This window comes from Accipiter gentilis, chromosome 21 (assembly GCF_929443795.1).
Source record: "Accipiter gentilis chromosome 21, bAccGen1.1, whole genome shotgun sequence".
Classification (NCBI taxonomy): Eukaryota; Metazoa; Chordata; class Aves; order Accipitriformes; family Accipitridae; genus Astur; species Astur gentilis.
Genome location: NC_064900.1, coordinates 13304589 through 13328541, shown reverse-complemented (window position 1 = coordinate 13328541; position 23953 = coordinate 13304589). Strand labels below are relative to the sequence as shown.

The window sequence follows — 23953 nt, the reverse complement described above, 5'->3', positions numbered from 1 at the left end:
TAGCATTTGTGACAACTGGGAATGTGGATGTTGAAAAGGTAACAAACGCAATGATCCAGGGAGCTTAAACTCACAAGTGTAAAAACCTCCTCAGTCATGACTATTAAAGGTGTAAGCAAATAACATGAAGGATCTAGCAGAGACGACAATAAAACTCTGCTCAAATTGATTTCCCAGAGAAACTGACCCCAACAGATCATTTGTTTTCCTCCAGTTTAATAGCAGCTGTATATAAATCTCCTTATTGACTTTTTCCTTATTCCTTGATTATTGTTTTCATATGTGACTGGCTTACAGATGTATATATATATATATACACACTGGAAGAAAATTCCCTGTCCTGTGACAGGGAGAACTCAGTATTAACTTTGCGAAGCCATGTGCGTACAAGTGCTGAAACATTTAGAGTCCTGTTGTTTCTTGCTTAGGTCTCTAGATCACAAATTAAATTTTAGGAAAGGACTTCATTCCAAAATGACCATGGCCTGCTCACTTCCAGCTTTTGCTTACAACCAGCTATCAGCATCAGAGAGTAAAATATTCCAAGCTGTGCTGAAAGTTGGTGCTCAAGAACATATCTGAGCCAGCAGAACTGACTGTATTTCCCAACTTGCATCCTCCTCCGCACTGCTGAATAAATGGAAGGCTTGTTCCTTTTTCTTTCTTCAGAAAACTGATGATTTTATTATCTAATCATAATACTCTCATCTGATGCAATGTATAAATTTTCTTTAATGTCTATGATGCCCCTAGGAGGTAATGTGGAACAAGAGCAGTAAATAAAGATCATAATCTGAAAATTAAATCTGCAGCCTCTGACAGTAGGATCCACTGGGACCCAAAGCTGTAAGTCTTAGAGGACCAGTGTCCAAACCACAACGCTATCGTACAAGTCAAAGTGGAAATACCAATGTTTGAATGAACAAACTGATCTCTCGCTTAGAGGCAGTTTGTCTAGAAAACTGGAGTCACATCCACAGAGTCAGGATACAGGCGAGAACTTACCCCGGTGCAAGCATTAGGGGCCGACGCACAGCTCGGTCTGGCACTGCTCATAACGCTGTACGTACCCTTTTCACTCATGGAACAACAACCCAACTCCTGGGTTTTTGTGAATCAGCCTTCCTATCTTTAGGTTAATCCAAGACTTCCACTACCAACCAGCATTCAATTTCTGACAGAGTCCCAAGTACTGACTCGCAAATCAGTGTACTGACATCACATCTCCATGACATGCCCACGTTAACGTGCTGTCTGTAAGAACTGCGATGCTTGCCCTTGGATCTTTTACATCTCCAACATCTAGTCTGTGGATTAAACATCCAAGGGGTTTATTATAGAAGCCTGCTCACAGAAAGCAAGAGTTGCACTATCTTAAGCCTTCTCTGATTGCATTACTATTTACTTTCCCTGTTAAGCGCAGTGAAAGGTGCTGCCTCCCTCCAGGCGGTTGTGCTGAAGCAAGGCTGATCCCACAGAGACATTCCAAGAAGCCTCAGTCAGCGCTGGGTTCCCCAGGTGCCTCCCAGGAGGCAGGAGGAGGAGGAGGAAGCAGTTACACTTTAACAGCGCTTTGGAAACCCGCTAAACCCTACGCGCTCCTCTTCCAGATACAATTACCCACCTCTTCACTGCGCCTGCAGACACAGTCCTTTGCCCTTTAATCTCCAGGACACGTAGTTAAACTAGCACAGTACTCGTGTTTGTGCTCCTGCACCTTTTCCTTGAGCTGAAGCAGGCTCAATATATTTTTATGACTTGGGCTGTAAAATGTCATCTGATTCTGTAACATCATTGGGTGACTGTCAGCCAGAACGCAACGCACCTTCCCTGTTCTTTCGTGTCACCAGGGAGCCTAGCCACCCCGCCAGCAAGCGGCCCATGTCAGCATACGGGACCCTCACAGCGGATCCAGGCTGGATCCTAGCAGGATGCAATCACAAAGAAGTGGGCGAAAAGGTTCCCAGTTTCTGGGAGAGGGCTATCAAGATCTGGGAATTTGCACACATCAAAACATGGAAGGAAAGAAGTAGGACAAAACTTTAAGGACAAACAGAAGCAGGCTAACTCTGGATGAAAGCAAGCTGCCTGTGGGAGCTGTGTATGTTTCTCCCTGAAAAAGGACAAAACATTTTAAAGACTGACTTGTTCATGGTTATTTTAATGGATGATTGCCTGCATTACGGCAGAAGTACCCAAATGCATCTGGAAGCTGGCGGACTCCAGCCTGCGGTCACAGACTCCGGAGCGGCTGTGGGCATTGCACAGGTGCCGTGAAGAAAAGGTGGCAGGGAACTGGAAAGGGGAAAACAAGAAGCTTCGGCAGGAATTGTGCTAAAAGGCAGCTGCTTGATTTCGCTCTCAAATGGGGAGAAAGGCAACCCTCTGGGCAGCAGCTGTCACTGGACAAGTGATTAGCAGAGCTCATTTCTCACTCTTACAAATAAATGCTAAATTAAAAGCAAACTTCATTAAGTGTTGCACGTTCATGTTCTCATTTCTCCCTCTTTTTATTAAAAAAGATAGCAAATGCCTTCCACAGAGCAAACAAAATGTTAGACTTGCTCATATGTTTAACACGTGTGTAATAAATCACGGAAACGCCATGTCCATTTGGGAATTATCAGGCTGCACAAGGCACTCGCTTCAGAAACTGAAAATTATGGTGCCATGGCGTTCACAGCTGTTATTTCAGAGAGAAGACAAATGCCATATATGCTTTCATAAGGATTCAGCCCAAAGGTACTCATAACACAAATGTTATTCTTTCTGTTCTCTGTTTTCGATGGTGGTGGTGGGAGCTTCACAACACTTTGTATTTTTCACTGAATGCGTTTAAGACCGTATCAGTTTAAAATAAACAGTTTTGCTTTCCCTTTCCCTTTGTTACATTACTTTATAAGGCATTAGAGCCTCAGGCTTCCTGGTGTGAAGTTTTCAGAAAGAAGAATTTATTCACCATGCTCATAACATCAACTGTCAGGCATTGAGTAGGCTTTCCCATTCTGTGAAAGTTTAGTTATTACCTCAACCAGAGAAATCCCATTCATAATTTAAGTATACTGAAGAAGCATCTCTAGAAATGCCATTTTCCAAAACTGAAGACGACCATTGCCCTCAGGTAAGTAATTTATGATATAAAGTATTTCTCTCCTTTTAAGTCATCACCAAAAGCTCCTGAACCAGTCTGCCAGTAAGTTCCATCAGTGTCTTTTCAACCTTGTCAGAAAACACTGTGAAGGGAAACAGTATTTCTGAAACTTCTTGCCCTGACATTCTTTGGTAGTTTCACAGATGGCTTTGGACCAATTGTTTTTGCAAAGGTTAACCAGGACAGGAGGATCTCCAATGGAACAGACTTGAAAGGTGATCACATCTCCTTTCACTTTCTTTTGGATTTTGGGGTGATTGAACTTTTGGTTTTGTTTGGTTTTAAACAGTTTCTTTACATATATAAGCATTGTTTACTAGAAGGAATGCTAGAAAGAAAACTCTTTCATATGTATTCTGCTGTAGAATTAGACACTGCAAGAAAAGTCAAGAGAAGCAAAGAAATATAAGCTCCTTGAGGGATTTCTGGTGTCAAGCTTACAAATCCCAAGGACGCTCACTTCGCAGCCCTGGGAAGATGGCACTAGTGAGAAGAAGCAAAGCCTTTAATTTTCAGAACAAGGCTGGCTTCAGGGGGTACCTGTCTTCATGAGCAGGATGACACATCCACAGGCTCAGATCAGCTTATGTAGTTGGTTCCTGTATGTGAAGACTGTAGCATGCAGGGGTGTGTAACTTTGAAACTATAATTTGGTTTTATATTAAAATGCTTTTAAAAAATAATTATTACATAGATAACTCCCATTGACAAGAACAGTCCCCAAACCCAAAGAAACAAGTAACATTTTTTTCCCAGCTGTCCCCAGCCTGCAAATTGTCTAGATAGAATAGCTTCAAGAAGCAAGGGAAGTTGATGGCTTTGTTCATGATCAAGAGGAACACGGACTATTACCCTCAGTGATTACTGAGAATGCTAGCTCAGGTAAGGGAAAGTGAGCCAGAAGTCTAAGGAATATTATTTAACTGAGCGCTAAGCATCCTGTTTACCTACTTTGCTTTATTTTCACTGTTTTACCAAACCAAGATATCAAATGAGAATCCACACATAGCCTCATATTAAAGACTGAAATAGAAGCAGTAGCGAAAACCATTATCCACAGATCGCTGACTACAAACTTCACTATGACCTCTGGAAAAGGTAGGTAAAAGCATTGGAAGTGAAAAACACTGGCTGAGCCGCAAACTTCACCTGCGAACTTTCTCTAAGGTCAAGAGCGTTCACATGAGGACTGTGTGCACACAGAAGAGACCAATGCATGTCACACACTTTGAAGCCTCGGCAGAGCTTCCTTGACATTCAGGGGAAAAGGGATCAAAGGCTTTGCAGGCAGAACGTCTCTAGCTAGTAAGAGGCTATGCATGGAGTGACATTGTTAAAACACTTCCCTTTTATATCCCTAAAGGAGGAGTTTTATTGAGTTAAAATGATCCTTGAATAGCCTCTGGGCTGAACTGTAAAACACATTTGAAAAGCGTAAAATCTTTATTTATGCCAGGAATGTTTGAAACTCAAAAGATAAATGTCATTCAAAAAACCAAGCATGTCCTAGGTATTCAGTACGTAATGGGGCACAGCTGTAATAACAGTCAGTGAACCAGAGACTCCCTACATCATGTCATTAGCTCACTTTTAATAAGTCTATCTTCTTGTCCTTTTTATAAGGACCATAGGGAAAGAAAGAAATATATCATGCACCAAACATCTGTGGCTTTCTCAAATTGTCTCTCTTAGAAGATAGATCTACTTAAGGGACCTGTCTTGGGATATAGATTGTAAAGTGCACACAACCCTTTCTAAATATGGCCTTTATTTAAACAGGGAGCATTACACATTGTTTGTGAGTTGCTGAAGACCATGCAGTCTAGCTTAACAGAATAAAGGCTGAATGCATAAAATAGCATCACAGTTCCTGCAAGTAATCAAAGACATATATTGAAATAAAGCTTGGTGCTCAACTTGGTGTCGAATTTATTCCCTTGAAGCCACAGATTTCAGGCAAATAAAATTCTACTTCTGAGGAGGTTTTAACAACTTTTGCTGGGAGCTAAGTGAGACTTTGCTTACAATGGCACTGAAAATTTTACTGATTCTTTCTCCATTTTAATGTTTATCCTCCAAGCTGAAACTACAGGATGGCTTGAAACTTTCAATCTCAATCTGCAAATGACACATGTAGATCAAGACGTTACAAACCAGCTACGTCTACCCCTTAAGACTCTCCTTCCAACGATCCTAATTTCTGTACCTAGTGGTCAGTTTTGTTCTCAAGCGTTTTTGAACAATTTTCATTCTGGCCCCTTGCAAAAACTCCATAGCGCCCTATCGGTTACCTCCTCCTTAAACAAATGTATATCTTCTGTGTTTCAAAACAACAGCTAATACATTTAAGAAAGAGACAGGAGTGAAAATAAATTGGACTCAATGAATGTAACAGACTGGGCCATGTGTTTACACCAGAAAAAATATATGTTTGATATGTTTTTATCATATTACTATTGATTAATCCAGAAAAAAAATGAGAGAGAAAAATGGGTTACAGAGTCAACTTCCAGACCCGATACTGCCACACGTAGGTGCACATGCACAGCTACTATTGCAGTCATCTGTTTTCCTACACCTCTTCATGCGTGGGTTAAGCGATTAAGCAAGATGATTAAACAGGCTACATGAATTGTTCTGCTTTGTGGGTTTTAGAAATACAAAAGATAAAAGGAAGATACTCCTGATAATCTGACTACTGCTCTCCTGGGGAAGCTCGAGATGATATAGGGTATATCTAGTTTTTTGTTATTCTTTGTACTATAGCTGTGCATAGATGCCTCGGTTTGGAACCAGGGGTGGTTATTCTCATTAAAGCTTCCTATATGAAAAGAGCCATCCAGAGAAAGGAAATCAACATTTTACAAGTGCACAACTGAATTGTGGGGGGACCAAAACTCGGCGTTAGGCATTTTTTGGCACTTAATTGAGGAGCATAATCACTTTCTATAGTTACTAGGAAAAGACCGGCATTTCTAGGTAGAATTTAGCCTCCTGTGTTTCCTTTGCATTTCTTTCTACAGCAGGTAAGCGGAGATTCCTATTTATACTCTGTTTCTTTGTTCGTTTGTTTGTTTTCGGGGGGCGGGGGGTCAACTATCTAAATCCTATATGGATTGTGTGGAAGAGCTGGGTTGAACTGAAGGCAGAGTTTGAGGGGGTCTCTTGTTACAACATGTCCCCTTTGTTCCTCTCCTGATGCCAGAATACGTGATAGCACAAAACTCCTTGGAATCAATTTAGTACTGACACTGGCTTTTTGTAGCTGAACTCAGTCATTACCACCATTTGCAGCTGCACTGTTGAGACCTTGGTTTACAAGGCCTTAAGTCCTTAAGAACTAATCAAACATAAAACTACTTTTAAAGCTGTTGCACTGTGCTTTTCGTAATTAAAAGAAAACAGTCTATTTTACTATCAAGCAGGCATGCAGTAAAGACCTGAAGTATTAAAAAAAAAAAAAAAAAAAAAAGAAAAAAGTGTTTGGGCATCAGCATGGTTATATTTGGAAAATATAGAAAGTGTAATTACTTTCGTTGAACTTTGTTGCTAATAATTATTCTGCTGGAATCCTGGAAACTGAATCTTATCAGAAATAATGGAAAGGGTAAGAGCTCAGGAAGATGCACATGCAAAGTCGTGGTTTGGAAACAGAATATTCAGCCTGACATGGAGTAAGCCGCTCTATCCAGAAAAATGCTGTTGCAGAAAGAGGGTCACAGACTTAATTCCTTGTTCCCACCCATCCTGCACAAGGTTTCAATTTTGCTCATTCTCTTTGCCCCTGTGAACCCTCTGGTCTAACCTGGACAACTAGATTTGCTACCCTACATGGTGACCCAGAACCATTTGTATATGGTACATGGAAATTAAAGATAAAACTGTAGGCAAGCTCTCTTGGGAGAGCAGTTCATTTTCCAGAGCTTACAGAGTTCTTACAGCTAGGAAGCCCAAAGACTTCTTCAAACATAAATTATCTGTCTCCACAGTAAAACTGTACTAGTATAATGTAAACTTGTTTATAAACTAATTTGTTCAGATCAGTTCAAATCCCAAAATGGGCATTCTTCCTTTAGAGTGTTCCAATTAATTTAACATGAAAAAGTAGGAAAAAACTAATTCTTAGAGTAAAACAAGTGTCAGCATGCAGAGGTTTGCAGCAGTTTAACTGAAATGCTCCTATGCAATTCAAAACTGCTTCCTCCCCATAATGAGGTATCCTAATATTCACATGGGGAAAGTTAGTTAGTGGAAAGTAGGTCTCAGTTTATTCATTGCTGACTCCGAGGGGGACTACCATAGCTGTTTGCTATAGTCTCAGAGCATACAATAATGCTGTACAATACACAGATGAGCAAGACTGGATCCTGCAGTCTTTCTGATGAAAAAGCTTAGGAAGGAGCTGGTAAGCCACAGGCAATTTAACTAAATCAAATTGCTCTTTCTAAAGCCATCTAGTCTTTCGGAAGTATTCTGTAAAATAAACCAATCCTACCACAGTTTTCCATATTCATGCATGCGCAAACTTTATGTGCTGCGACAAATGGTAAGAGTTTTGAGGTTATCATTGCTAAACACCAAAACAAATGATCCAACAATACTCTCCCGAATTTCTTTGAAGGGGGGATATTGAGGTTTACAGCCCCTCAGCACCCATAGGTGTACTTTCTCTCCAGCCTGAGTAAGCGTATGGGCAGTTTACTCCCCTAAATTTCATTGAGAAGGCCTCGATACATGGATGAAAAGATCAGCGTTAAAAGACAACAGTAATTACTGAACAGGCCCTTACCTGGTCTCCTTCCAGTTGCCGCTACCCTCTTTGCACACAATCATCACACATGGAATGAGGTGGGACGAAGGCCTCTGCAGATCGCCTAGCCCACTCCCCTGCTGAAAGCAGGGTCAACCACGGCAGGTTGCTCAGGACCTTGATTAGTCAGGTTTTGAATACCACCACAGATGGAGATAACACAGTCTCTTTGGGCTACGTGTTCCAGTGCTCAGTCACACTTAGAGTAAAAAAGTTTTTTCCTACATTTAAACAGAATTTCTTGTATTTCAGTTTGTGACCATTGCCTCTTATCCCGTCACTAAGAACCACTGAAGAAAACCTGGCTCTTCCTTCTTTATACCCTCCTGTATATCAGGCCTTTATATACATTGATAAGATCCACCTGAGCCTCCTCTCCCCCAGGCTGGGCAGTCCCACCTCTCTCAGCCTCTCCTCATAGGACAGATGTTCCTCTCCCTTAATCATCTTAGTGACCCTCCACTGGTCTTGCCTCAGTATTTCTGTCTCTCTTGTACCGGGCAGGGGCTAAGCTGGACACACCACATGTGGCATCAACAGCACTGAGTCGAGGGGAAGGATCATCTCCCTTGACCTGCTGGCACTGCTCTTTCTACTGTAGTCCCAGATGCTGCACCGGGACCTCCAGATCCTTTCCTGCAAAGCTGCTTTCCTTCCAGTTTGCCTCCAGCACCTACTGACTGGTGCAGGGGGTTAGGCCTCCCCACGTGCAGGATGTACTCAACTACAGGAATGCTAAAGATTGACATTCAAAATAGCATGCTGGAGGAAGCTCACCAGAATTACATTCTGGAAAGTTAGGAAAATGCAGACTCTAAGCTTCTTCACAGTACCAAAAACATGACTGTTGAGGAAATGTTCTGTATCAATTTTACACCTCATCTTATTCAACTTTGGGACACAGACCCAGAATAAGAATTCTTTACAAACCAATTCTAACACCTCCTCCAGGCAAAACTAGAGCCTTTAAAGGTAACGGCCAGTGAATGCTAGTTGTTTCTGACTTAGCTTTTAAGCAGTTAAATACATTTTTAGCATTAGGTATATGCTTATATCCAAGAGACTTGTATGGATAGTGATTACATAGATACCACATTTATTTGTTAGACAGGAAGTGTAGCCCCCTTCAGGAATACAGAAGGTTTTATTTGTTATTGCTCACTTTGGGACTTCCCCAACTTTCAACAAGCTGAGGATGCTTTCAGTATTTGTTTTGTTTTACACAATAAATACAGCGAGAACTGTATTTATTATTTATTAGACATGCCACTATCATATTGTTTGCATGAGTTTATAGTCACTAGAACTAACAAATATAAACTAAACAAAACTAAGCAAACAGATTTTAGATTAAACAAACAGAACCACTTCTTGTATGATGAACCTTGCTCACCAGATCTGCCTGGAGGAAAGGATAGGGATGGCACTGTGTGTACTGGGATACCAGTGGGATGGCCAAGGCTTCCGAAGATGTACCTGATACATCAATATCTGCTAATGGTACAGATTCCTGAAAGTTCTCCTTATCAAGATCACTGCAGAGAATGTCTATTTAAAGTGCTGTTAAGACAATTAGGTAGTTGGTTAAAATATTAATCTTTTTGCTCAGCATTCCTGACTCATACCTACAACCTGTATGACTGTGTGTGATACCACAAAAGCAGTGATAGGGCAGAAAAAACTGTTACTTTCTCATGCAGCATCTGCAAAACATATTCAACTTATGTATGTCCCTGGCCAAATGGCTGTGTTTCACGCTGAAAACCATCTCCCTCATTTTTGTAAACTGATTACCGAGTAGCATGATTGTGTTGTCCCTACCAAATCATAGTCTTTCTTCAGTGAATTCCACACCCTATTTCCATTAAAAACCTCTTTGGGCTCCAATATGATTCTTCTGCTTGCTACTGCTGAAAGGCAGTAAAGGCAGAACTGCCCTGACCTGGACTGGACGTCTTTTCCCTTTGGGTTACTTATAAAGCTCCCAGGAATGGACAACCTTCTGGTCTTAACAGATAAATGCATTTTAAAAAAGCCCATGAACTGTGTTCAGAAAACCCAGTGAACCTGATCACACTCGCAACAAGCCAGGCGGCGTGGCATGGCTGTCAGCCTCTCTGCGTGGCACGTTCACAATTAGCAGGCCACCTCCACGGGTACCGAATTCCGTACCCTCTCCAGCAGCAGCTAGTGACCCTTTCTAAACGGGGTTGATTGGTGTTATTAGGAGATAACATCTGTGAGGTGCAACATATTGACGTGAGGTGAGAGCTTTCTTCAGGCAGCAGCAGAATGCTTCAATATAATGCAGAGGAAGCTGTATCAGGCAGCAACTGAAGGCATGTATTACACTCCAATCAACAAGGATGATCAACAAACTAAATTAAATAGAAACGTGTGCCCTTTGTCTTTTACTTCCACACCAAAGACAGAAAGACTTACGGGAATTAGAAATATTGCAGTGTCATACCTGTCTAGCCATATTTTGCAAGACACTTTTTTTTTTTTTCCAGGGATGTCTGCTCATTAACCTTCACTGAAAGGGAAGGAAAAGAAAATGCAATAAAAGCACAGCAAAACTCAGGCCAGACAGTTGGAAGGAAAAAAAACCAATCCATTTTCTGAAACAATTCTGAATTTCCCTCAATTCAGGGGACTGGATCTTGGCTTTACAACAGTTTTGTACTGTAAAATGTATTATCCTTCCTGCACTCACAGCACCAGCAGAATCAGAGTCTGGATGTTTCAAAGCTTACAAGTGACAAAGAAGCACACCTTTCCTTTACTTCTAGACCAGGTTTGAAAAATCTCCAGGAAAATCTTTTTGAGATTTTCAGTTACAGACTCTAGAACTCAAGAGTCACTATAAAGGTATCAGCAAATTTTTCAGCAACATTTAAGGTGACCCTTTTTGTGTGTGTATGTATCTGCGTGTATATGTAAATTACAAATATGTGTATGCACGTGTGTATATAATCTGTTTATGTAAAAAAATGGAGCTGCTGTGCAAACTGACTGACTCCTAACATATCAGCTGAATGTATTGTAACACACTCTGGCAGATCTCCCAGTTGCTGCATTACAGAAAATTAGTACTATGCACGTTTTGATCTATTAGGCTGGTGATGGATTCACAGGCAGAAATGCTCACATGTACTGTGAGAAACATGGAAAGAAATGTTTGTTCGATTTTCAGCAGGCCTTTGTAGCTCAGAGACCCAGCAAACATAACACCAACCAATGCCTGTCTTGAACTGAGTTCATCTGAAGTAAATATGTACAATGTCCAATTTTTACCAGCAAGAGAACTGCCGCAAAAATCACATTTTTATCATTAGAAAATACAAAACATTCTGCAGTTCTGCCTCAGGCTCCCAGAAACTCACATACTTGAAAACCAGTGTTTTGGATGGGTGAGGGACATTCTGCAGAACATTTTTCACTAAGCTGGGATGGGCCCTGGCAGTGCTTGAAGAAAGCGTGTGGACACTGAAAATCCAAGATTAAGACTGCAACTGCATCATACCCCTTGCAAGGGTACAGGCCTCTCAAATCATGGTTGGCAGGAGTGAAATAGCCTGGATTCAGGAAAAACTGAGGAGATCCAGGTTGTAGGGACCTTCTATACTTCAATCCTCTCTCCAAAACTCGCAGCCTACCGACTGACATCTTTCCTTCTGCAGGCTTGCCAGAGGTTCTGTCCCCAGGATCCGTCTGGCCGTACCGAACCCTATCACCCTGTGTGATACCCCATCCGCGGAGCAACGTCCCAAAGCAACAAGCCTCTCCTACTCCCCTGAGTCCAGCAGAGCTCAGTCATTTAACCCAAGCTTTATCCAACTGGTGGATACCTCTGTCCTGGAAGCAACGTACCTAAAATCAGACGGCACAAAAAATAGCCCTAAGAGTCATGAGTGGCTTTTGCAGTCTTTTGGTCTCTTCCAGATCCACCTCAACGGTGCTTCAATTCTTTTTTGAAACACCCCCCAGTTAAACCCTTAATTATAATGCAGTCTAAGATCTTCAGACCTTCTCCCCCCACACAGGTGTTTAAGTATGACGTTAGCTAAAAATATGCTTCTGGTGCGTCCCTTTTGTGATCTAATGAGGAGGGGAATGCAAGAGAAATTGCATTTTTGTAATTATGCTTTAAAAGACTACTTATCTAGATATTTAAGGTCTAATTTTAGCAACTTGCAGAATTTCTAGGGGAATTCTAATATAGTAAACCATGATCAAGACATAGCACAATTAAGTCTGTAGTAACCCACAACACCTAAATATATGTAAAGCAAAAATGGGCTATGCATAAAAGTAGAAAACAAACAAACAAATTGCTCAAGCAGCCTGTGGATTGCATTAAACAAAGTTGCTATTGCCAGAAATGCATTGACACTGCCACGTCAGAGGAACTGTGCGTTCCAAAACAAAATAAAATTCCACCTTGCATTGCAGTGCAAAGGCAGCCAGCTCTGGGCCCTGGGGAAGCACGCTGCAAAGCAGGAGGCCTCTGCAGAGAAATACCTTTCACTGATCCTAGACAGTTCATTCTAGGGGAGCGTCCCCAGGTGATTTCTAACGCTACAGTGATGAACAGGCTGAAAGGCTGTATCTCTGACACAAAAAACAGAAGAAAAGAGAGCAACTAAACAAAGGCTGCTCAAGTCACTGGCACAAATATACAAAACATGTAACTATAACAGTAGTAAGTTATTTGGAACGGACGTAAAATGCAAGCTTCAGAGCTGACGTCAGTGCCTAAATGAAAAAGAGATCATGAGAAGATGTTTCAATTGGGTAGATTCACCTCTGCCTGCCTGCTGCATAGACAGTCCTCCAGAGCATTTGGAAACGTAGTGACTGCTGTCAGAAAACAGTCTGTTCTCATATTTTTATGCCTCCCACTAAAGCTGATCTGTGATCTGAGGAGAAGAGATATAGCCTCTAAAGTGAGGCTTGCAATAATGTAGTTTACTAGGAGAACGTCTACTTAGAACAATGTTGGTTTGTGTTTTGAGGAAGACAGAAATGTAGGTATTTTGGGGTTGGGGTGTGGGATAGGAGGAGGTGGGAGAAGACTTCCTGCACACACGCATGCTTTCAGTACAAAGCTTCCTGATGGTGAACCATGTGGAGCAGAACTAAGAAATTTCAGGATCTAGTCTCTCTTCACTGGCAAACATTGCTGCTAAAAGAATGGTACCTAAACAAATGCTAGAGAAGAGTCGAGATTCTTCACATCTTTCAGATAAATTTAACCTCGCCAAATGAGAAGCAAATGGTAGAATAGTGCAGCAGTGACAAAAGCTCTGATCCGACAGTCAGGGCATACTGCTGTGCTCATGCAGGGCCTCAATGACTTTAATAAGTCTCCAAAGAAGCAGAGCAGTCCCTTTGCACACTATCAGTAGACCTAATTCAGTATTCAGCTCCACGCCCCCATCATGTTGGCAATAATTCAGAGTTGGTGAGACAACTTGTAAAAGAAAAAAAAAAAAAAAAAAAAAAAAAAAGCAGTGTTTTAAACCTCTCTAATTTAATATTAGCTTTTTATATGTCTAACATCAAAGCATTTTTTCACTTCTATTTAATCAAAATTAATCACTAAGATTACTACAGGAATTTATGTTGGACATTATTGAAATGAGTGTTTTATTAAAATCTGGTTTTATTAATAAAACACATTCTGGCTAAGGAATCATGTGAGTCTGCTATTAGAGACTATTAACTGGGAACTGGGAGTTAATCACAACAGTCATGTTGCCAGGTCCTTTGACAGCAACACATACTGGGTTTGTTTCTGCTTTTACTTTTACTAGCATATTCAAGTCAATTAGTTACCCTAGCACACCAGCAGCCAGAGTAACTCCTGTAAAATAGGTAAACAAAGGTACTTACATCTCAATGGTTTTGAACAAAGAAAGGGTAATCGGAAAGAGACTCACCAGCCTGATTAGTTGTGATGCTGACAGCAGCAAATTGTCTGGAAAGTGTACTCAAGTCAGATACCCCGTTGACTGCATCAATCTCAAAAGTGTAATTGGTATGTGCCAAAAGGTCCACTACTGTCACCGTGGTGTTGGTGAGTCCAGTCTGACGGGGTAAGAATCGCACGTTGTCGCTACATGGCTCACACATCTTGATGTTTCCTCCACATTTTTTGCAAATGATGTTGAAAGTGACATCTTTCCGACCTCCAGTGTCAAGAGGCCAGCTCCAGTCCAGGATAACAGACGTCTCATTGATGTTAGAGATAACATTTCTCGGAGCAGATGGTGGTCCTATAAAAGGAAACGGGAAATCAGAGGGATGAGATTCTCTATATCGCTCTGAGATGGGAGTAACAAGGGCGCAAAAATAAAAAAGTCAAAAACATAAATAACCAAAGTCTTCTAGTTATTCCCTGTAGAGACTCCTGAAATATTTCACTGGACTACAGACCTAGACTATCAAGAACCATGTTTTCTTATAGACAGACAGTACCTTCAGGGTACAGTTCAGGACTGAGGCCTGAAAATACTGGTAGCAATTTAAAAAACCTAGGTCTCCTTCTTGAGTCTGACAGAGAACAAGAAGGAGGAAATGAAAATAGAAAGACATAAACCCAGCCCACCAATTTTTGGTAGCCTGTCCAACATGTAAGAAGACATGGGAGGCAGGGAATGGCTGACTGCAATGGGTCATGAGAGGAAGCAAGCAAGCTGCTGAGATACAGATGGAGGAGCAAGAATGACAGCCCCGAGCATAATGACGCTACTCACTGGTGCAAGCCATGGATGGAGGGTCTTTCTCAGAGCGAAAGTAATTCTTTTCACACCTGCAGTTCAGAGACGCGTCTTCGTAGGTAGAGCTGTGAGGTGGGCATTTGGCACACTTCACATTGCCGGCAGAGGCTTTGTAGAATCCAGGTCGACATGCTGCAAAATAATAGGAGTATAGTTTTAGATTCCATGGACATCTCCTTGATTTTAACATGTGACTTTGCTACCGCCCTGCGACCAATCCATATGTAGATCACATTTGGCAGACGTTTAGGGTCTAATAATAGAGATTTTTCTCATAATGAGGAAGCTGATGGAAATAAAGCCTCTTGGTAGAACGGAGCTCTTCATGCATCAACTTGGATTTGCATTTAATTTTGCCTGGAAAACAAAACAGTGTATTTCACCACTAAAAAGAAACATTTTCTATGTTGCATTTTGAGATCCTCACTTATTTTTTTTCTCTTCTGGTTAATTTACCAGAACGTTGGCCCTATCCTGTATAAGAACCTAACTTTATCCTCCCTCTGCTGCCAAGGTTTGCTTACAAGGGCACAATAATTGTAAACTCTGTCTCTTCAGTTCAGCAGGACTAAGCAAGCCAAAACCAAGAAAATAACCTGGACAGTGAAAGATCTATTCCATATCTAAAGGACCATGCTTCAGGCTCAATGAGCTGCTTCTGATACTATCGGGAACTCTCATGGTCTGTACAATTTTTACATTAACACAGTCCTCTAGGGATGGTGCTTGAACTCACAAAAGCTGCTTGTGAAAAACTCTGGGTGGTGGTGTTTCCTTAACACTGGCACGCTCCCTCTGTTTTGACTCCTGTTGCATTTTAGACTGATTCAGGGCCACGTTTGCATCGGAAGAAAAGAGCCTTTGAAGTAAGTTACAGAAATGAACAATTCAGCAAAGAACTTTATGTGAAAAACCCATGCAGTGAAATAACACTGTTGACTTCTTTCCACCAAGATGGTCTCACCATCTGGAAAGGAAGAAAAAAAATAAAATAAAAAAGAAGAGACTGAAAGAGATAAGAATCAGCAGACTCTACTGTTCAGCTTCTGCTTCCCCCCCAAGACATGTATCCTTCTCCAAATGGAATTTACCAAGTAGAAACATTCTGGCTGACACTGGTCACCCGCAGGTCGGTACTCATGCCGGCAGCAACCATACACAGACAACATGACAAAAGGGAGCACTTCTTAAAACTCGTTCACCTTTTGCTACACTTTGGTTCCACAGCAAACACTGCTTAACACACAAGCACACTAGGAAAACCCCAATACATTCTCATTACAAATGTAATGTAAAAAAAAGAGTAATACAAAGAAAAACACCACTTCTTTTTGTGTCTGGAACCCAGACAGTTAAGCTTAAATAAAACTGGCCAGGATCTGTCACTGAATTAAATGCTAATTTGAAGGCAAAAGAATGGGTTCACCAGTCTTGGTGTAAGCCTAAACAGGGACACACTTTTTGGTTTTGCTTATGGAGATGAACTGATTCATAAACTTAGTATAAAATCCAAGATACAAGACTACGTGGCCTTTTGTGGTCATTCATGCACTGCCTAAACAGAAAAGTGTTTGGATGGGCAGCCTATGGAAAGAAAGTCAGAATAAAAATCCCAGCACCTTTGTAAGTGGTGGAGGAGAGAGGGAAGCTGCAGCATTAAACTGGATGTTCAGCTTCCACGTTATCATCCACAACCAAAGCCTAACTGAATATCTGTGTCAGGCAAATTTGTCTATTAGTTCCTGGTGCCAAACACCTACTGGCAAGTAGAGAGAGAGAGCAAACCCCTGTACAGTCGTACGTCCTACTCTTAAAACACCTTAAACATCTATTAAACGTCTTAATAAAGGAAACCCTCCTCACACTGCATTGAACACAGTGTTTCACAAGGTCTCCCTAAACTCAGCCACCCTTCAGGACTTCACAGCCCTTGCAAATCAAGGCACCTGTCCGCAGCTGCGACCTCCCACTTCCACGCTAGCAAAGCGGCTGAGAGAGACACCTCCCACTCCAAGTTCTCTCCTGCGAGCCCTGAGGAAACAATCCTGAGTTTGAGCCTCTGAGGCATGGGCCCAACAGGCAACCTGGGAAAGCGGAATTGCTAAAAATGACCTTGTGGTGAAGTTCACGGAGCCTAAGGCCAACCCGCCTGACCTGGCACAGCCCGTCCTCCTTCAGCTGGCGTTTCTTCTATCTCCATCTCCTCGAAGGCTGCAAGGGTGTTTGGGGATTTCTGTTTAACTTGAGGAAAAAAAGGAAACCTAGGCCTCTCTGAAACTCCTCCAGTAGGAGAAAACGCAGAAGGAAACAGAGTTAGCTTTTTTGGTTTTGTCACTGTTATTGTTGCAGCCTTTTACGACTCAAATCCCATTCCCTCCCAAATACTGCCCCATGATAGGTGTGCCGTACCTAGAGTGAGCCTCTTTGGTCTCTCTCCAGCTGACAGAGGAGCCTCAAATGATTTTACCATTGTTGGGCACGGCACAGCACAGCCATTCCTGGCATGAGCCAGGCAGAATAGAACAGACGCCAATCCTGCTCTTTACCAGCACTAGTAACTAAGCAAATGCATTAAGGATTAAACATCGCGCTACATATGTCCAGCTAATTACACAGCACTTTCACCAAAACTTCCCATGGAAACTTACTGCCAGGTATTAAACTCAAATGGTTTCACTTAACCATATCTACTTAGCTTGAAGGGACATTTTTATATTTATGGGTAGGCATACACAAGACAAAGATGTATTTATGAATATATCCAGTATAATTTTTTAAGGTTTTAATAATTTTATATACTAGTTCAATGTAAAGATTGGAAAAAGACTAATAACCTAAAACTGAACCTTTTTCTGTGGTTCGTCCTCCTACAAGATACAGTTTCCACTGCTTATTAAGCATAATTTATTCATAGCATCGTAACACACGAGCGTTCTTTTACAGGATGGAACTACAGTAAGACTGTTTATCTGGGACACTTTCAAAGCACCTAGCACCAACATTTTAATACAGCAATGATTTTAACATAAGTAAACAACCTTGTGTAAGAAGTGGACAGATTTTGTGGAGTGAGGAAGAGAAAGGAAGGAATCAAACTGCTCCATTAATAAATATCTCTTTCATCCCTTAGGTGAAAACTCATGCACCTCATTTAAGAAAAGGTGGCGGTGGTGTGGGACCAGATGGAAAAAAGAAGAAGAAAGAGGAGCATGCGGGAAGCACCCTCTTAACACGCGATCGGGCTTTTTCTGTTCCAGAGGGACAGGGATTTCACTGTTTCGTGCTTCTGCTATCCCGGTACAGAGTGTGCAGTTGGGGTGGGGGGATGAGCCGGTTGGATCCTTGCTGCCCTGCTATGCCCTAGCGAGGGCATCCCAATCTCGTGTCTTCCCCTCAGGCTGTCTCACGCTTTCTGTCTTTGTCTGTCAGACCAATTTAAGATTATTCACCGCTGCAGCCCAAAGGAGAAAAAAAAAAAAAAAAAAAAAAAAAAAAAAAAAGGCAATGATACTTGAAATTGAAGCTGGGAAAGGAGGGCGCCAATAGAAAATGTTGTCAATGTACTTAGTATCATTATTCTTTTCCTAGTAATTTTTAAATTCTGAAATATAAGAGAAACAAATGAACCCTTTACTTCAAAAGGCATTCATTTTTGTTATGTCAGATAAATTGGATTACATGAACTGGCTTTTTGAGGTGAATACCATGGCTTTGGTTTCAGTCAGGTTGAAAACAAAAGGACTAGCATAGGAAGTCTTCACAGAATCTGTAATTTCAGCTCAGGAATGAGCTGTGAACAACAGTTGCTTTTTCTCAACATCTTCTAGAAGCTAAGAAATTTTCTTTTCCCTCACAAGGGGGAATGATGCGAGAGGAAGTCGATGCAATGAGCCGGGAAGAAAAACTCTCGGCACGCTAAAAGTGTGTAAAAGAAACCTTGAGAGTTTCTAAACGCATGATATAAACTGTACAGCAAGGCTGTCTGGTTTTGCTTTTTAAGAAACTCTCCTCAAGTCAGATGCCCGATACGTGTTGGCCCCAGCGACTCCTGTGATAACTCCAAACTGCAATATTATTTTAAAACTGTACGCAGCCTGATGTCAATCTCTTTTATTTCAGAGTGAGCCGCACTGACTTTACTGAAGCCACGTACTGGTAAGAATTTCAACGCTGCTGTTGTCCTTGTTATCATATGAAAATGAATTTCCTTAAGCTGTTAACTGGTAAGTCTGTCTCGGAGACAGAGAGTGGGGAAAGTTATTCCAGTGAAAGAAAAACAAATGCATGTAGCAACCTATGGTAGTTACTGCTTAAAGAAACGTAACTGCCTTTCCAACAGCAATGCAAATTTTGCCTCTGACTAACCTGAGATGAAGACATGGTCCTAATTAAGGGTTAAATGATTCATTTAAATCTGAATTAATTTTAAATTAAAATATAAAGCTGCTAGTAAATAGGAGCATTTTAGTATTCAGACCCTGCAGCCCCCTGTACACAGAGCAGTATCACCAATTCCCAGCCGTAAATACCAACTAACGACCTGAGCCCACGCTGCCTGAGCAGATGACTTCCCAGCCCCGGTACTCCAGGCCTGACAGGGCCTGTACATTTCCCTGCTCAAGGTCAAAGCAACTCCTTATTTGCAAAATGAGCCGCGCTCCCCGGTCCTACAGGAGCTCTGCTTTTTGTGCTCTGAACAGAGGTGCGATGCTTCGAGGCAAGGCTCAAGCATCGCAACGCCCTGGAAGTGGATACAGGCAGCCCCGAAACCGGGCGTGCAACGGGCAGCATCCACCAAACGATCGAGCGTTTCCTTCCTTTGCTCCTCCGCCCTTCGATAAAACAGCCTGGGGGCGAGATGGCACTGTGGCATTAAACTACAGCATTTCGAAAAGAAGGGAATTCAGTCATAAACCTGTACAGCTCACCGATACCTTAACACTTTCTCATAGCGTGCGTTAGCAAGACGGATGACGGCAACCCTGGGACAAGCCCACTGTCCCTGTCCCCTGCAGAGAGGGCAGGGAAGCACCCCCCACGCGTGCGGTCCCTGTTAGAGGGGCTTTGCAGCCCAACCCCGCTGTCGCCTGTGGAAATGATATGCCAATGAGCAGCAGCTGAGGTCCTTACGCTGCACCTCAAACCGCAGGATGACCTGTGGCTGTGGAGCCATGCTGGGAAGTGAACGCTACCGACTGCCTCACCTGGATGCCCATGTAGAGCCTTACATCATTGCAATGTTCTCAAGTCCCCTTTTAAAAGCATTTACACGTCTTTTTTTCTCACTACGCGTATTACGGTCGTGCTCTGGAGATGCCAACAGCAGTATGTTTATCACCAGTAACAGAATTGCACGTTCACCCACCCATACATACACACACACATGCAAAATGAGATGTAACACTGCTGTCAGCTTGTGAAAATGGATAGCATAACAAGCAGCACAGATTAACCTTATAAAACTTCCAAAACCATTGTATTTTTTTGGGGCGAGACATTTCTTTCCCTTCTTGCGCTTTGTTTGTACCTTTGAGAAACAACAAAAGGGTGAAAATCGTGATTAACTTTAAATGAAGATTTCAAAACTGTTCATTTCACACTTCCATCACAAATTATATCCAGCCATACGTGTTACACTTGCTATATTACAAATAACACTATGCAGATACGGTATAGTTCTGGCTCAGATACATGAAGCGTAGGAAATGAAGGTAGAATTCTGCCCTGAGCCATCTCGCTCTCAGTTTGTATCACATGTCATTCACAACACTGAAAATGTCTCATTTTTATCTCCCTTGTTCACTACGGCACCCCGCTCAGCAGGAAACCATGCTTTATAACGTAGGTTTCCTGCAAAATCCCTCAGAGCGGAGAAACCATCTTCAGCAGCTCTCATTGTCCATTAGTATATGAAAAGCCACATAATCTATGGCATTACATATGTGCGCATCCTCTCTCTCTCCTGAGCCTCTAGGTACCTTCTTGCACACCCAGCTACCCCAAACAGGCTTCTACAAATTACAGCCTATTTTCGATTCTTAGCTCCGTTGAAGTCAAGGCACACTTTTTGGCACCAGATCAGAGTAAACGGTAAGACACCACTTGAGGTAATAGGTCTCAAAGCTAAGTACTACTCCTTACAGTAGAAATAGAGGTACAGGGCTGAACATCACTGCTACACTTTGACTACTCCCTGTGCCTGCTGAGGAGGAGGAAGAGGAGGAGGAGGCAGGGGCAGCCCTAATGCTTGTCAGCAGGTGGGGATCCCCACTACAGGCTCCTGCCGCACAGGCAGAGCACGCTGTCTCTTTGCTGGGCTGTGGTGCTGGCACGTACGCTGTCTGCGCTCAGGGGAGGAGGGAAATAAGACTGAGAAAGGCTTTAGTGAGGGCTAAGAGCTCTGATGGGGATGGACCCCATTACTGCCAAGGTACGAATATCCCCCGAAACAGGTAAGGACATTGGCGTTCTCTCATTGCCCGTAAGATTCTATTCTGTTTGTTGGGGAAATAAAAACTTACAATTATTCTTAGGATTCTTTGCATTCTTACATTGCCTTCCCTGTAGTCGTCAGCACACTATACGTAATACCTGAAAGAATTACAAAACACGTAGTGCTGGGACCAGCGGCAGAAGTGACCGAGCCATTTTTGCTAAGCATTACAGGCAAACCAATAAAATCTCATATTGCCTTTTCTGTGCACGAGACATACTTTTTATTCTGAAAATGCAGGCATAAAACTAAAAGTTGCATTTTAAACACTAAAGTGAATTCCCACCACTCCTTTCATTACTAGCTGTGCAATAGCACTGGAAAAATGCAACTACTAGTTACTATACCTTATCCCTGGGGGGGAAAATACTGCAGAAGGAAACACGCATCATGTGTACTTTTGCATCTCCAGACTGGAAAATACCGTAATCACAGCCAAAGCCGCAGCTGTCAACTGTGAGAAGAAATCAACAATTAACAAAGCTGATGCAATTTCTTTCCTATCACTAGGGCTTCTCCAACAGTAAGAGGCCAATAATCTGAGGGCTCAGGAAATGATCTCTCTTCTCTCCATTTTTTCCAACCCCTCCAGCCTTTGTGCCAGCAGGATGGACTGTGCGGTATGTGTGGAGCAAGGATTCGGTGCAATGTGACACTGAAATGCCTCTAGAAAAATACTCTTCGGAAGGAGCACTTTTCATTTTTTATACCTGAAAGCTGCTGCTAGCACAAAAAACATACTCAGTAGTATTTAATCTTACTCGTGGGTAAATTTCTGCCTTTTCCTCCCCACTTCATATTTTATAGTGATCTGTGACCTTAACATATTTTAATCAGATGCTTTTTAAATTGGCTTTACTCCCAGGTCAAGTCATTCAGCAGAAACAATTCCCGTTCTTTGTTTAATAACTGTTACTGGCAGACATATTAATTATATGTACATAAGAGATAGCTTTATCCTGAGGGAATAACACTGCACCTTTCAACCGCAGTCTGTAATAGCTCCACGTTATGCCTTGCAGGCTTCTGTATCTCTTTTTATGAAGTGCATTACAGCCGTGATTGCTACCAGCAATATTGTTGGAAGTGCAATGTCAAAGATAGTATGTCTAAAACACAGCATTACAGCAAAGATGTTCTCGCTTGTGCATACACAAATATCTTATTCCAAAATGCATAAGGCATTTCAGCTTCTTTGCAGGCAGTTTTGGGGAAAAGAAATCTTTCAGTAATAGGAAAACATTGGGAACTGCAGCCTTGATTCAGAATTAAAGCAAAATAAACAAAGTTCTACCTTAATTCCACCCATACTTAGTGAATCACTTAAACAAGTACTTAACCAGGGAATTTAATAAACCCGTGTTTATAAGGACTGTCTTTCACTTGCCCTAAACAAGATGTTTTCCTGAAGCAAGGCCTGGACATGCTGAGATATATTAAGCTATCATTTTGTCAAACAAAGAAATTCCATGTTCTGTTTTTTTAAAACTTAATTTAATCCACACAGAGATGAAAAATAACTTCCTAATTCAAGAAGCACTGTAAAAAAAACCCCCTAAATTAAAGAAATACCAGAAAAAATCCCACCAGCATCAACTTGAACAGAAAAAAAAAGGTTGTACAAACACACACACACGGAAGTTTTAAATGACCATTTGGCAAAGATAAAAAGTAAAGAGATACTTTTTCCTTGAACTAAAATTACACTACAGACTCCTCAAAGGCATACTAGACGTAGGATCCTGACAGCTTCAAACAATAATGTTTTCTAACATCAGGCTGAGTGCTCCAAAAGGATAACGGCGGTACTGCTCTGCTTTAGTCTTTCCTCAACCTCCCCTCTCTATGTCAGAACTTTCAAAAAAGCACAACCAGAAACAAGACCAACCAACCAAGCCCCCTCAGGCAAACCAAACAGACCTGGCAGCCTCTGTCCCACAGGACATGAGCTCTTCAGAAGATGTTTCCTTTCCAGCTCAGTGCCCGGGAAAGCTCCCAGGCTAGATTTAACTAGTAAGTGACAAACAACTTTCATAACTTGGGGATGTTTATATAATTTCCCTGTGCCTGGAGCAGGCCAGATTAACAGGTTAACAATATGAAAGGTAATATAAATAAAGAAGAAAAAATGAATTCTCATGCAGATTACATCTAGCCCTAGCACTTACCCTGGTGCCTATCTTGCATATAATGGTAGCACCATATGAAAGTGCAAGAGAAAAGCCAACAGCAGATGATCATTTGCCATCCCTCATTATTTCACCCTCATCCCTACAACCTAGATATTATTTCAAAGACTTGGAAACCCAAGGTTCAATATATCTGCTAATTTATTTTTTAACAAAGATTAATTATGATAATCTTCCATTGCACTGTCTTTCATGTAGAATATCCAATGGTTTTTTTTGCTAATTATCGGTCTCAAAGAATTTCTCTGACATTCCTCTCCAGTCTAGGTAGTCAATGTGAACTGAAAAAAATACACCTTTCCTTCAGTTTACCTCCAGATTTCGTAGCTTTTTAGTCAAATCAAAGTATCCCTGGTTTTTACTATGAGACAGGGAGACCAGCTGCTCCTGATGTATCCTCTCTAAGCCATTCCTTATCTTACAAAGATCTATCATAAACTTATCTTCTCTGTGATGAACAAACACACACTTTTCAATCACCTTTTATAGGAATATCTTCTATGCCTTTGATTATACTCATCTCTA

At 41.7% G+C, this 23953-nt stretch overlaps 1 protein-coding gene across 2 annotated transcripts in view; it reads right to left on the bottom strand.

The window, feature by feature from the left end:
• Positions 1–23953, bottom strand: part of EPHA3 (EPH receptor A3) — a 236785-nt gene that overhangs the window by 67137 nt on the left and 145695 nt on the right. For both annotated transcript variants that reach the window (XM_049824741.1, XM_049824742.1), the window contains exons 4-5: positions 14723–14878; positions 13907–14242 (exon numbers count right to left, since the gene is read on the bottom strand). In XM_049824741.1, the coding sequence (XP_049680698.1) occupies positions 13907–14242; positions 14723–14878 (492 nt within the window). The remainder of the gene's footprint in view (positions 1–13906; positions 14243–14722; positions 14879–23953) is intronic.